The sequence below is a fragment of the Pteropus alecto genome, unplaced genomic scaffold (genome assembly GCF_000325575.1).
Source record: "Pteropus alecto unplaced genomic scaffold, ASM32557v1 scaffold52, whole genome shotgun sequence".
NCBI lineage: Eukaryota > Metazoa > Chordata > Mammalia > Chiroptera > Pteropodidae > Pteropus > Pteropus alecto.
This window is the reverse complement of record NW_006433941.1, coordinates 5,151,479-5,163,670: the sequence shown is the minus strand read 5'-3', so window position 1 is coordinate 5,163,670 and position 12,192 is coordinate 5,151,479. Positions and strand designations below refer to the sequence as shown.

Here is a 12,192-nt window from a genome sequence, read left to right as displayed (position 1 = left end):
CCGGGGTAGGGGCGGGGCCTCTTGGGGGCGGGGCGGGGCGGGTCTAAGGGGAATTAACCCCTTGCACAGGTCCACGACCATCAATAACGGGAGGTCGGGCGTGAACTCTTCTCCTGCAGAGGCTGCCGTTGTAACCCACCCCAACGGCTGGAGAAGCCGCCGGAGCCCGCTTGCCCGCCCGCCGCCGAAGGAGAGGGGCCGCCTGTGCAGCCCCCGGGCCTTTGAGATGCTCCCAACGCGGGTCTAGAGCCGATCCTTGATCCGGACCCCGGATCTTGGATCTGGCTGCCTAAGGCTGAAACGTGTGGTCCCGGGTTGGGAAGAAAACACGTTCAGGAGCCGCCTGCTCCTGGAATCGGACGACACAGGGCGTTCCTGCCCTCCCCCCACCACTCACCCAGGCCAGGCTTGGAAAGGGGGACCCCGCGGAGCAGCCAGACTCCTTGGGGCACCCAGTTTCCGGCGGGAGTGGGAGACGCCTTTAGCCTGGGGACACGTTTCTCCACTGGAAGTTCCAAGACAAGGTGGCACACATAATACTTGGGTGCTGCAGCCACTCCAGTCGGTCGTGGTATGCAGCTGGGCGCCCTGAGGGTGGGGGTCCAAAATGGCCCTAGAAGTTGCAGAAGGCGGCTCCAGGCTCATTGAAGGGAGGGGAGGGAGCTATAGGCGAGTGAAGCTGAAGCCTTTCTAGAGAGGGCTAGGCGGTCTGGAAGTAGGGGATAGGGGGAGCAGGCCGGAGGCTTTGGAGCAAACCATTCAGAAGGCACCCAAGCGCCCTTCTCACCCAGCATTTGCCAAAACCTTGGGGTTTGGGCAGAGCCAGGGAGTCTGGGGCCCAACGTGAGGGGATGGAAACTCCCTGGGTGTAGGTGGGACTGGGGCACCCCTTTGGCTTATGTTCATCCCTTTTCCAATCCCCTACCCTGGAGCCCAGTCTGGGAGCGCAAAAGGGAAGAAGTCTCAACCAGAGCGCACCCCCAGCGGACGCGTGATCTTCCCTCTCTGCACGACCACCCCCATCCAGGGACCGCAGCACCTATTCAGCACGGGAGCAGAGACAGCGCTAGATTCGTGTACAAACCTGTGTACCCCTCTATATATGTTACATAGAATGTATATATGTTGGGAACATGCTTGCTTCTGTGTGTCGCTGCCATGCGTCCTGCGCCCCTCAGCACGGGGCCCTAGCTGGGAAGGGGACCACACGATGCTCCCCTTACCCTAAAAGCCACCACCGGCCCAGGCTAGTCCCTGCCAGTATGTCTGCCTGTCCGTCTTTGTCCTCAGCTCTGTCCACGCTTCAGTAGTCCTGAGGCAGCCCCCAGACCGGGGAACCCTAGCAACTTCCTGTACATATGACTGTAAAATGGTAAACGTGTGTATTATATCTGGCCTCGTTATATAGTGTATATATATGTATACATATACATATATATAATATATATGAAGACTGTAAATGTTAAGACTAGTGTTCTTATTAGTATATTGCTTCACACTGAAGATTGTGTGTATTGAGCTGTTTCTAAAAGATGTTTATTTTCCTTAAGAGTAAAAAACAGTCATTGCATTCAGAGAAAAAAAGTCAATAAAGATACAGCGATTGTTTTGGAAGTCTGCAGCCCGTGGATTCTGACCAGATTCCGCTGGGAGAGGGGCTAGGCTTCAAGTGGGGGATGGAAATGGAGGGCAGGGGGCACAAATGGGGAGTCAGGGATTCTGGCAGTTTCTGTGGGAACAGGAAACAAGCCCCTGATCCAAAATCGACCCCCACCCCATGCAGCCTCAGGTCCTGACAAGGGTGGAAGGCTTTCTTAAGTGTGAGATAGATGGATGCGACTGACACTCCATACAGGGATACCATGTTGTAGCTCCTCTTGTCAACAAATCCTTAAGGACACTTGAGTTGTGCACCATGTCGCCCAGGGAGCTGGTGGAGGTAGAAGCTGGGAGGTGGGAGGGGATGGCTGAGACTATAATGGATTTAAGGATTAAGGGCCCAAACTTGTGGCCCAGAGTGGGATCCAGGTCAGCCGGAGGTCATAACCCACAGGCCTCCCATAACATCAGAAGCGGGAAATCTAGTCCCTTATGGAGGATGGCTGTGGGAAGACTTTGCCTAGGTGCTGCCAGGGAAGGCCCAAAGGACCCCCTGTAGTTGGCAAGGACATCAGCTGAAGCACACACCCTCCTCCTCAAAAAAAGAGAACGCAGATTATAAATAATTCCATTTTTTATTCTTTGTACAAAACTTCTCACCCTATGAAAATAGTTTGCAAAAGACAAAGTAACACTTGAGCCCCAGAGGCCAGAAGTCAGGTGCACCCTGATCTACACTATGTACAGACCTCCCCAGAAGGGAAGGAGGCATCTTGGAGCTAGGCACCCTTGCTGGCCGGGAAAACCATTTCTATCCCCCTCAGCTGAGTAACATGTACCCCTCTCTCCCTTTAGCCAGGAGAGGGAAAAGCCACTGGTTGGTTGCAAAGCAGAGGTGACACCGATGGGACCGGCCTCTGCAATCCTCCCACCGGCCACCAGAGGTCAGCACCAACCTGGCCGCTGCTAGTCTGGTTGGGGAGCCTGCAGGGGTGGCGGGGTTACACCCCCTCTGGCCTCCTAAGTCCAGAGACAAAAGCCCCCAAGGGTCTCCCATTCCTCCCGCCCCCACCGAGGCAATGCAGTCCATGGGTAAACCGTGGACATTGAGATCTCTTGCGCTGCCTTTGGCCATTGAGGCTCCCACCAGGGACATAGCCAAAGGGCGCAGAGGCCGCCAGTGGGGGTCTAGCTGGAAGTGACCGTAGTCCCTCCGCCCAGGCGCAGGAGCATCTGCTGGCAGTCGTGCAACAGCCTGCGATCACCAAGCTTCTCGAGCATACGCTCCGCCTCAGTCAGCATTCCCACGCGCTGCCCAGGAGCCGACAGGAAGCAGGGTGGCAGGTAGCAGGATGCCAGCAGCAGGGCCTCGGCATGCTCCCTCCCTGTGGGCCTCGGCTCCAGCTCCACCCCGGCGCAGGTGCCTGTGCATACGGGCCAGGTCAGGAGGCTGGACCACACTGGATGAAATGAAGCTCAGGACCCGGCCAGGCCAGGCCGCAGGATCCCCCAGTGGCCCCACCTCCACTATCCCCACCTCAGTCTTAGGCACAAACGTGGCGTCTGAGGCCCCTCCCAGGGCCAGGCACAGAACACAGACTCAGAGACATGTGCACAGTTGGGAATCCCACAAATGACAACTAGGTAGCCCACAAATGACAACTAGGTAGCCCACAAATGACAGTCGCCTGATTGGATTTCTCAAGTAGATTATCACCAGTTCTCCCATCTATTGTTACACAGTGGCCCTCAACATCCATCACACCTATCTGAGAAGTTCTTACCTGGGTGGGGGAAGATCAAGCTGGACCAAGGAATGCCCCTATACACCCCTACAAGTGCTACTGCCCCTCTCACCTCCTTTGGCACAGGGGCCTGCCCTCCTCCTCAGACTGCGGTCCAGGAGTTGGTGTGTCCGTGTGGGACTGGCCCCTGCCATCAGCCGGGCTGTGGCCTCATGTAGGAACACCTGGGCAGGAGGGGGCCAGGAGAGCAGGGGCTCAGGCCAGGGCCCCACTCTCTCCCCACACCAGCTGCCTCATGTCCCCACTGTGAGGTGAGGAGCCCATGGGCACTCACCCTCCGCATGGCAGGCCGGAAGCTCTGCGCCAGACGCCTCAGGCCACTCAGGTCCCGTTGAAAGCCATGCAGCTCAAGGGCAGAGGCCTGGGCTCCATTGCCTGGGCCCTGTGAGGCCGGGGCTGGTGCAGGTGGCTGCTGTCGCCGCCACAGGCTGGTACGCACCACAAGAAGCAGGTCACACAGGAGCAGCTGCATAGCCTGGAGGTGGTAGGCAGGGGTCATGGGGGGGATCCAGTTCTAGGAAGGGAAGGGTGGAGGCCCACGGTGCCAGGGGCCGGCTCCGGGCTGCACTGCCGAGGCACTGCACCCGCCTCACACACATGCAATGCAACAGCAATGCACCGCGGGGCCGTCCGCCTCTCTAGGCCCCCATGCCCACCATTTGCCATGGAAGCAGCCTCCAAGAAGACATCTGAGGCCATATCGGGCAACCACTCTCCCATGGACCTATACCTTAGCCAGAAAGCAAGGCTGGCTGAACCCTCAGTCTTGTGCTGTTGGGTTAACCCCAGTCTTCTGCAGCTCAAGGAGGGGACCGACATGGGAGTGGAAAGGCCATGACCGTGCGAACCTGCCAGGCCCCTGGCCCCAACCCTCACCTTGTCAATGGAGCTTCCAGCTGGTGTGGTGGCCAGACTGTCCTGCAGGTACCCACTGGCCTTCTCACAGATGGCCAGGCTGGCTGGGCCAGACTCTGCCTTCCCACGGCCAAGCAGGGCCCTGGCAGCCTTGAAGGAATGCAGAGCTGCCCTGGGCAGGGGTCTCCTGTTGGGATCAGGGCAGAAGAGTGATGGTCAGACCAAGCCACAGGTCCTCACTGAACCCTGGTTCCAGCTTCATGAGGAAGAAAGAGTGATGATCTCAACTGCACAGAACAAAGGTGGGAGTGCAGTGTGCTGCTGGGGGCCGGGAGCATCTGGCCTGCACTCACTCAGACTCCTGCAGGGTGACAGGCAGGTGCTCCACCAGTGGGTACAGTCGCTCAGCTGCTTCCTCATCCTGCCGCAGCCAGTGGGTCACCACAGCCGTCAGCGAAGCCCACCACTTGGCCACTGGGTCTGTGCCTACAGGGAGTGGGGATACAGAGGGGTGTGCTCCCTGAAACTCAACCACACTACACCTGAGACTGAGCTGCTATGGAGGTGGGGCTAAGTGGAGAATCACAGGGCAGGGGGCCTGGGAGCTCACTGGTGGTGGTGGCCATGCTGGAGTGGATGGAGAAGCTGCAGGCTGGAGCTCCAGCAGTATCGGAACAGCTGTTCAGCAGCTGCAGGTATCCGAGGGCATCTGAGAATTCCCTGTGGCAAGAGAAACTGGCTGTTAGAATAGGTGGCGGGGGTCCTATGAGTCCAGGGAGGGCACTGGCCCTCCTCACCTCTCCACCAGAGCATGGCCTGACTTCTGGGCTCTATAAAATGCTACTGTCTCATCCTGCCAGGCTGGTAGGTAAACTGAGACCCAGAGAGGAGGGGAGATCTATCTGGGGCCACACAGCAAGTGGACAGTTACCTGGCTCTGGGTACCTACACAAGTCCCTGAACAGCCATTCCTAGACCCACAGTGGAGGGCTCTTGCCTTAGGGGCATGAGGACACTCACCTGTCCCCATCAGCTGATGCAGGGCTGAGGCTGGGCTGAGCCACACAATTCAGAGCTCGTTCCAAGAGATGTTCACGGAATAGCTGAGTCACCTGGGCCAAAGGGTCCACTGTGGGGAGGAGTGAGTAAGTAGGGTGGCAGGAAAGGGCCCCCACTCTCCATATTCCCCTCTCCACACCAAGAGTTATTTCCCGGGCACACAGATAGGCTTGGCTCTGGGACAGATAAAAGTTGGTGGATAAATACCCCTGCCGCTGCCTTTGGATAGGATAACCTCTCTCGGACAGTGTAATCTACTCTATAACATACCCTTATCAGCTCTGTCCCTTCCCTGTCTATCTTCCTCACTACACAGTAGTGTTGCCTGGGATCACCTCCCAAATCAACCACCTGCCCCCATATCCTATTTGCTTCAGAAGACCCCCAATAAGAGAGATCCAGATCCCAAAGCAACAACAGATAGCCAAGCAACAAACAGGTGGGCAGGGACATCTAGAGACGTAGGGACAAGGGACAGGGCAGGGATGAGGAATGGGGGACAGAGGATGAGGGTAAGGACTGGGGAAAGGGGATGGGCATGGGGATGAAAGAGCACCTGGGTTCCTGGCTGAGCTGTACAGGCTCTCCCTCGGGGGACTGCACACGGCCCAGTCCCCATCCACGAAGAAACGGTGGCCCACAGGGTGACAGAGCCACTGCATAGCAAGTGGCACTGAGCCATTCTGTGCCAGGCAGGCCTGGCGGGCACTACTCAGGAAGAAGCGCTGTGGGAGTGGGAAGCTGGGCTGTCATAAAGGACCCGAACAGGGGCTCAAACCCAGACCGTGGGTTGAGACCCCAGCTAGGCCTGGAGCCCACCCTGTGATCAAATGCCTCATTCTGTGCAGCCCCTTCCCCAGGAAGCCATGGTCAGAACTGTAAAGACTAAAAACAAGCCCCTAGTCCTGTCCCTGCCAACCCACCAACCACTCACTGTCAGAAAATGCAAGGCCCGCGGGAGACTGGTCTTGACCCTCAGTGCGGCAACCACATAGATCTCAGCCAACGTGGCCACAGACATGGTGTCCCCTGCACACTCTGCCAGGTTCAGTGCACTCAGGGCCAAATTGGCAGCAGTGAGGTGTCCCCCTGTGTACTTTCCTGGAAAATGAACAGGGCATGAGGCCAGAGGGCGTGCAGAGGTGGTAGGAGCCCCTTGGGCCCAGCTCTTTGCCCATCATACCCATGGTGTGAAGCTGATGCAGCTTGTGGTAGACAAGGGCCGCATCTCGGGCACTGGTACGGGCATCTGCCTGCAGAGCACAGTCCCTTTGCAGGCCCCCTGCATGGCCTGCCAGCCAACGGCCCACCCAGAGACGTTGCAGCAGGTGGCGGATGAGGTTCCAGAGGAGACTACAGGCCAGGTCCAGGTGGGAGGTGGGCAAGGGCCGGCCCAGAGCTCGCAGGGCCAGCCACAGCTGCTGGGTAGCCTGGGCAAAGTCCCCCTGAGGATGAGGGTTTTCAGGGTGAAGTGGGGTCAGAGCATCCTAAGTGCATGATATCCCTCTAGCTCTGAAGATCCCTTCACCTTGAGCTCTCTGCCATAACTCCAATGTCCCCTAGTAGTGCTAGGCTGGGCCCCCAACAGTCAGTGTGGGTCTGAGGGGCAGACAAGAGTGGGGAAGGCAGGGTATATTCATGGTGTACCCAGAGGGCAGGGAGAGTAGATGACACCCAGCACCTTCCCAAGTGCTACCCAGGTCCCTCCCTGCCCACCGTTCACCTGACCCTCAGGGTCCAGCTCCTTACCCGGGCCAAGTCCAAGTCAGCCTGCTTGCGATGCCTCCAGAAGTGCACGGCGGGGCCTGAGTGGGGCCGAGTGACTGGCTCTCCATAGACAAAGAGAAGCACCAAGGAGATCAGTACGAGCAGCCCATTAGTCAGCCAGACCAGTGGGAACAGCAGCCATGGGGCCCAACCAGGGCCATCTAGGGGCAGACAGGAGGGCTGAGGACACATCTCCCAGGAAATGCAGCATCGGAGCCCATAGGCCTAGGGTCTACACTCCCAAGAGTCCCCCTTCCCACCTCTCTCCCATAGATATCGATGCTGTCTTGTCCTACCTCTGTCCTCAGTGCTCAGCATGTTGCGCCCAGAACTCTGGTGGATGCTGGTGGTATCTGAGGGGCTGGGGAGACCCCAGCTGCCCAGCAGGGAGGCAAAAGGATTGCAGGAGAGACAGAAGAAGATGAGTGTACACAGGGCCAGGCGGGAGCGGTCCAGCATGCCCCGGCTGTGGGAGGATGGCAGCTGCTCTGGCTTTACCTGGTGGGGGCAGCAGGGCAGTAAGGACAGAGCGGGAGTGGCCCAGAGAGCATGGCTCTGGAAAGGAGGGATCAGCACTCTGCCCAGCCTCACTGTGGGACCCCACACGGCTCTAGGCCTTAGGTTTTGTCTATAAAATTGGAGGTGGGATATGTTAGGGGCTTCTTCCTGACCCAATCCTGGGGCTCAGAGGGTATCACTGGGAGACAGAAAGGGACCACATTGCAGGGCCCAACCTGGCTATCCTTGAAGACTGGGCTGTCAGGCTCTGAATCACTGCCACTGCCACCACTGCCACTACTCCTGCTGCCAAGGGACAAGGGGCTGCTCTGGGAGGGCGAGCCTGCGTCCGAGGGTGGCGGGCTCAGCGTATCCACCACCTCAGGATTTGTGCCCTCCATGGGCACACCCGAATTTCCTCCACTGCCACAAGCTGACACCAGGTCCTTCAGAGATTCTGTAAGCGGGAAAGGAGCAGGGCTGGGGGTGAAGGCTAGAGACTCCACCCTACCAAAATCAACTCAGGGCCCTGGGAAGGAAACTTAGAGTTGGCCTAGCTTCTGAGGGCCGGTTTAGGGCCAAAGGAGAGGCTAAGGACTCCTGTCGAGTCAGAGACAGGGGCAGGGCCAGAACCAAGGGTGATGGAAGGCCAGGACTCACTGTTTTTGTGGGCAGCAGTTCGCAGACTCAAGTTCTCCTGCTTGAGTTTCTGGTTGCTCTGTTGTAGAAAGTGAATATAGTCGATGGCCTTGCGCAAGACAGCAGATTTATTCAGCTGCAGCGGGTAGGAGGAAGACAGCACAGGTGGCCAGTCAGGCCTGGCAAGTGGGCACCTAAGCAAGGGGGGGTGGGGCTGCTTTGCAACACAGCTGCCTCAGGACCTTTGCCCTTGCTGTTCCTTCTACATGGAATGTTCCTCCCTTAGTACAACCTTCCTCTCAGTATGGGTGTAAGGATTAATATGTAAAATACATACAACAGTATCTGGCTAACTGCTATTATTACTATTTCCATCGATATGCCTCACTTACCTCCTTTAGGTCTTTGCTTTATATCATATCACTTTCGTGAGGCCTCCCCAACCACCTGGTTCAGATTTGCAACTCTCTTCCTGCTTTATTTTCCTCCAGAGCACTTATCATTTGGTATACTCTAACCCTTACTTATCTTGTTTATTATCAACCCAGCTAGAACATTTCCTTAACAGCAGGATTTTTGTCTGTCTGCTCACTGCTGTATGCCGTGCCTAGAATAGCCCCTGGTGCAAAGGGGGTCCTTCACAAAGTTTAGCTACATAAATGAAAGTGGCCAGGCCTGAGTAGGCTGAAGTCCAAGGTCTTGTCTGTCCAGGCCCAGTCCCAATCCTTCTCTTCCTTCCAGTTGCCTCCTTCTCCAGGGTCATCCCAATCTGTGCCTGTACAGGCCTTTATCCACACCTTTGCCTCAGTGCCCACCACCAGGTCCTTGAGCTCGACAATCTTGTCATTGATGGAGGAGCGGTAGCGCTTCTCAATGGCGTTGTGGGCTGTACGCTTCTCACCACGCGTCTGGGCAGAGCCCAGGGCCTTGCCACTGGCCACCAGCCGGTTGATGGGCAGCTTGTCAGTGTCCACTACCAGCGGCACTGTCGCCAGGATGGTTCCGCCACTCACCAGAGTCTGCAGAGCCAGGCACAGGTTACCAGGTGGGCATGTATATGTGCAGATTCCATACTTCCCCCCTGCCCATGCCACCCACCTGCAAGGGCCCTGTCTGCACAGCCGTGCCAGGGGCCAGGGAGCTGACACCTGCTGCCTTCACAGGGGCTCCCAAGTCTGTTTTCATGGTTGTCAGGAGCAGTGAGTCGGCCTTGATAAAGTGGGGCTGCAGCAGAACCTGGGAGTAGGGGAGGTCTTAGCTATAAATTGTGTGTCTGGTTCAGTCGCTGTCACCTCATCGACGCCTGGCCAAACCCCCTTACCGGGACCTGCTGAATCTGTGAGGTCACAGTGGTTGTTCCAGGGCCCACTGTGGGGCTGGCTGTGGCTGTGAACACCTGCTGGGGGGCGGTACTCTGGACCTGGGTTTGCAAGGAGACGGGCGGGACCCCTGGCAGGCCAGGCAGCGGCTGTGGGGTGCTTCCTGGAGGGGTCCCTGCAGAGATAAAGGCTGAGGCTTCAGGCACAAGCTTCTCTAACCCACTTTCAACCTGCCCCTCAGGTCCCCATCACTGTGTGACCTTGGATGAGTCATTACCTCTTATGGCCTTAGTTTCCTATCTGGACAGCCCCTGCCTGGGGCTCTGATGCAAAAGTGCTAGCTTTCTAGCCAGGCATGTATCTTTGGAAGGGCAGCAATGATATGGATACTCCTGCAGAGTGAGTGGCAATGCTTAACCCAACAAAGAGAATGCAAGTGCTGCTAGTAATGGAGGTATCTCAAGCAGCAGAGAGAAGACCTGATTTCTAAAGCCTGCAAATTCCTCTACTGAGACCACAGCAGAGCCATCTCCCTGTGCTCCTGCTGTGCCCCTCCCTCCACACATCCCCTTACCTGTGGAAAAGCCTCCAGGTGGGCTGGGATAGCCCAACACAGGGGTAGAGCTGAACTGTGGTGGAGTTGGGGCCGGAAAGTTCTGGGGCAGGAGGGCCCCCAGCAGGGGCTGCGGGGTAGAGGGCTGGAGGATGGTCAGTGGCACTGGCTCTTCCTTGATACCAGGCCCAGGGGAGAAGGCAGGCACAGAAGGGTACATCTTCAGTGTAGGTGCAGGCTGGGAAGGGGACAAGGGTGGGGGTGTTGCTTTGGGCCCCCCCAGGAAGCCTTCGAGTGGGGAGCTCATCATGACATGAGGTGGGGACAAGCTGCCTGGGGAGCTGGCTTCAGTGCCGGAGCCGGTGGAGTCTGTGCCCCCTACTCCGCCCCCAGCATAGGGTGGGTCAAACAGGCCTGGGAAGTCGCTGTCTTGGTTGTTGATGAGCTGAAGCATATCTGGAGAAAGAAGAGGCTGTGTGAGCGACAGTGGGGCAGGGGTTGACCCTATATAGGGCATCACACATTTGCACACCCCTTGTCCACACTACTGTACACATGCAAGCAATATCACCCATGTGAGCCCGTGCTCCTAGATACACAGGGCACCTGTGACATCTGAAGCAATGCTTAGTTCTTCATATGTTATCAGATAGCCCTTGCAACAACTAGACAAGGTCAGTGCCATGCAGGGCCAAGACCCCATGAGACCCATTAACTTGCCCCACATCTAAGCTGAAGCAGAACTGGGGCTTAGGCCTAAGACTGCTGACTTCAGAGCTGCCATCAGCAACCCATTTATCTGTGGAACAGACCAAGGCTTGGGCTGAGCCAGCTGCTGGCCACGTGTGTGCCAACTACTGTGTCTCTGCATGTTCGGGGCACAAGCCCAGATTCTGCAGCCAAGCAGCCTCGGGACCCGGCCATTCAGGGCTTTGGTTTCCCCTCTATAAAAGTAAATGTTGTCTGTCCTGACTCCTTCCTCTTCATATAGACTGGGATATATTCCCTGTCACAGCCAAGGTTAGGCCATAGCCCCTTTCCCCGAGCTGGCAACTAGTAGCCTGGTTGGGTCAGCCTGGGGCCCTCTAACGCACTGAGGGCAGCTACCCACTGGGTCAAAGTGCTCTGCAGAACCCATGAATTCCAAGTGCCCCTACATTCCCCAGTCTGAGCTTCCGGTCCTGTCCACACTGACTTGAGGTGGGTCCTGAGCCAACAGTCCCATCTCACTGGGTCTCAGTTTCCCCACCTTTTTAACCAAAAAGATTAAACCTAAAAACTTTTTGGGGCTGCAGCAAGGCTTTGCCCGGCAGGCAACTGGCACAGAATGCCAACTCCTTCCTACTGATAGGTGTGCAAGCAGGAAAGTTACTGCAGGAGGAGACCTCCCTATGGCCTCCAACCAAGCAAGATGGGGTTCCAGGCTCAGCCTCCTGGATCCTCAAATAGAAACAACTGTGTGGGCCTCCCAGGTTTATGCAGGTCATAAAGCACTTTCGCTTGCATGATTTCTCATCCCTCACCCCAGTCCTCATTAAGCCTTTTTGATAGATGGGGAAACTGAGGCCCCAAAAGAAAACTGATTGAATCCAAGGCTGGGATCCAGAATTTGGACAATCCAGAGCCCAAAAGTGCCCCTCAAAACGGGGAGCCACCCGTGACAACTGGTCTTCCTCTCTGCTTTTTTTTCCCCCTCTGCCCCAGATGGGGAGCAGAGAATGTGGGAAAGCCACCACTTCACTCCAAACGTTGGAGTGGGGTTAACTAACGAGGTTGGGGGGTGGTCCACCACCCGTCCTGAAAGCTAGAAACTGTTACACCTGCCCCTCAGGAAAAGGCGTTTTCCTATTCTGAGATCCACCACCACAACTCACACACACGCACCTCCCTACGGAACCGGAGAAAAAGTGACCTCGCACCGGAGATGTAAAGAAGGGGTGGGGAGTCCTCCACAAAATACCTTCGAACGTGCAATCCATGGCTCCGCGGCCCGCGCCGTCCACCCCTTCGGGGCGTCCTGGCGGTTGGCCTGCGGGTCTCGGTGCCGACCTCACCTGTCAGGGTTCCGCGGCACTTTAAAGCCCGCAGAGCGCACCAC

The 12,192-nt window shown here is 57.0% G+C and overlaps 2 protein-coding genes across 10 annotated transcripts in view; one reads left to right on the top strand and one right to left on the bottom strand.

Annotated features, from left to right (window-relative positions):
• RAI1 (retinoic acid induced 1) overlaps positions 1–1,614 on the top strand; it is a 119,087-nt gene extending 117,473 nt beyond the window's left edge. For 4 of the 5 annotated variants that reach the window (XM_025044342.1, XM_025044344.1, XM_025044341.1 and 1 more), the window contains one exon: positions 70–1,614. In XM_025044342.1, coding sequence (XP_024900110.1) covers positions 70–87 — 18 coding nt within the window. In that variant the 3' untranslated portion in view covers positions 88–1,614. The remainder of the gene's footprint in view (positions 1–69) is intronic. The other variant, XM_025044340.1, reaches the window with a different exon arrangement.
• A 601-nt stretch (positions 1,615–2,215) lies between these two features.
• SREBF1 (sterol regulatory element binding transcription factor 1) overlaps positions 2,216–12,192 on the bottom strand; it is a 21,027-nt gene continuing 11,050 nt past the window's right edge. The window contains exons 4-22 of one of the 5 annotated variants that reach the window (XM_006908451.3): positions 12,055–12,111; positions 10,116–10,550; positions 9,544–9,716; positions 9,321–9,458; positions 9,020–9,241; positions 8,244–8,358; positions 7,820–8,040; positions 7,382–7,583; positions 7,068–7,246; positions 6,502–6,763; positions 6,253–6,419; positions 5,875–6,043; positions 5,280–5,388; positions 4,870–4,979; positions 4,613–4,745; positions 4,281–4,446; positions 3,679–3,879; positions 3,457–3,568; positions 2,216–3,023 (exon numbers count right to left, since the gene is read on the bottom strand). In XM_006908451.3, the coding sequence (XP_006908513.1) occupies positions 2,788–3,023; positions 3,457–3,568; positions 3,679–3,879; positions 4,281–4,446; positions 4,613–4,745; positions 4,870–4,979; positions 5,280–5,388; positions 5,875–6,043; positions 6,253–6,419; positions 6,502–6,763; positions 7,068–7,246; positions 7,382–7,583; positions 7,820–8,040; positions 8,244–8,358; positions 9,020–9,241; positions 9,321–9,458; positions 9,544–9,716; positions 10,116–10,550; positions 12,055–12,111 (3,407 nt within the window). In that variant the 3' untranslated portion in view covers positions 2,216–2,787. Of the gene's footprint in view, positions 3,024–3,456; positions 3,569–3,678; positions 3,880–4,280; positions 4,447–4,612; positions 4,746–4,869; positions 4,980–5,279; positions 5,389–5,874; positions 6,044–6,252; positions 6,420–6,501; positions 6,764–7,067; positions 7,247–7,381; positions 7,584–7,819; positions 8,041–8,243; positions 8,359–9,019; positions 9,242–9,320; positions 9,459–9,543; positions 9,717–10,115; positions 10,551–11,978; positions 12,185–12,192 lie in introns of those variants that run through there. The other 4 variants (XM_015586692.2, XM_015586693.2, XM_015586694.2 and 1 more) reach the window with 4 other exon arrangements.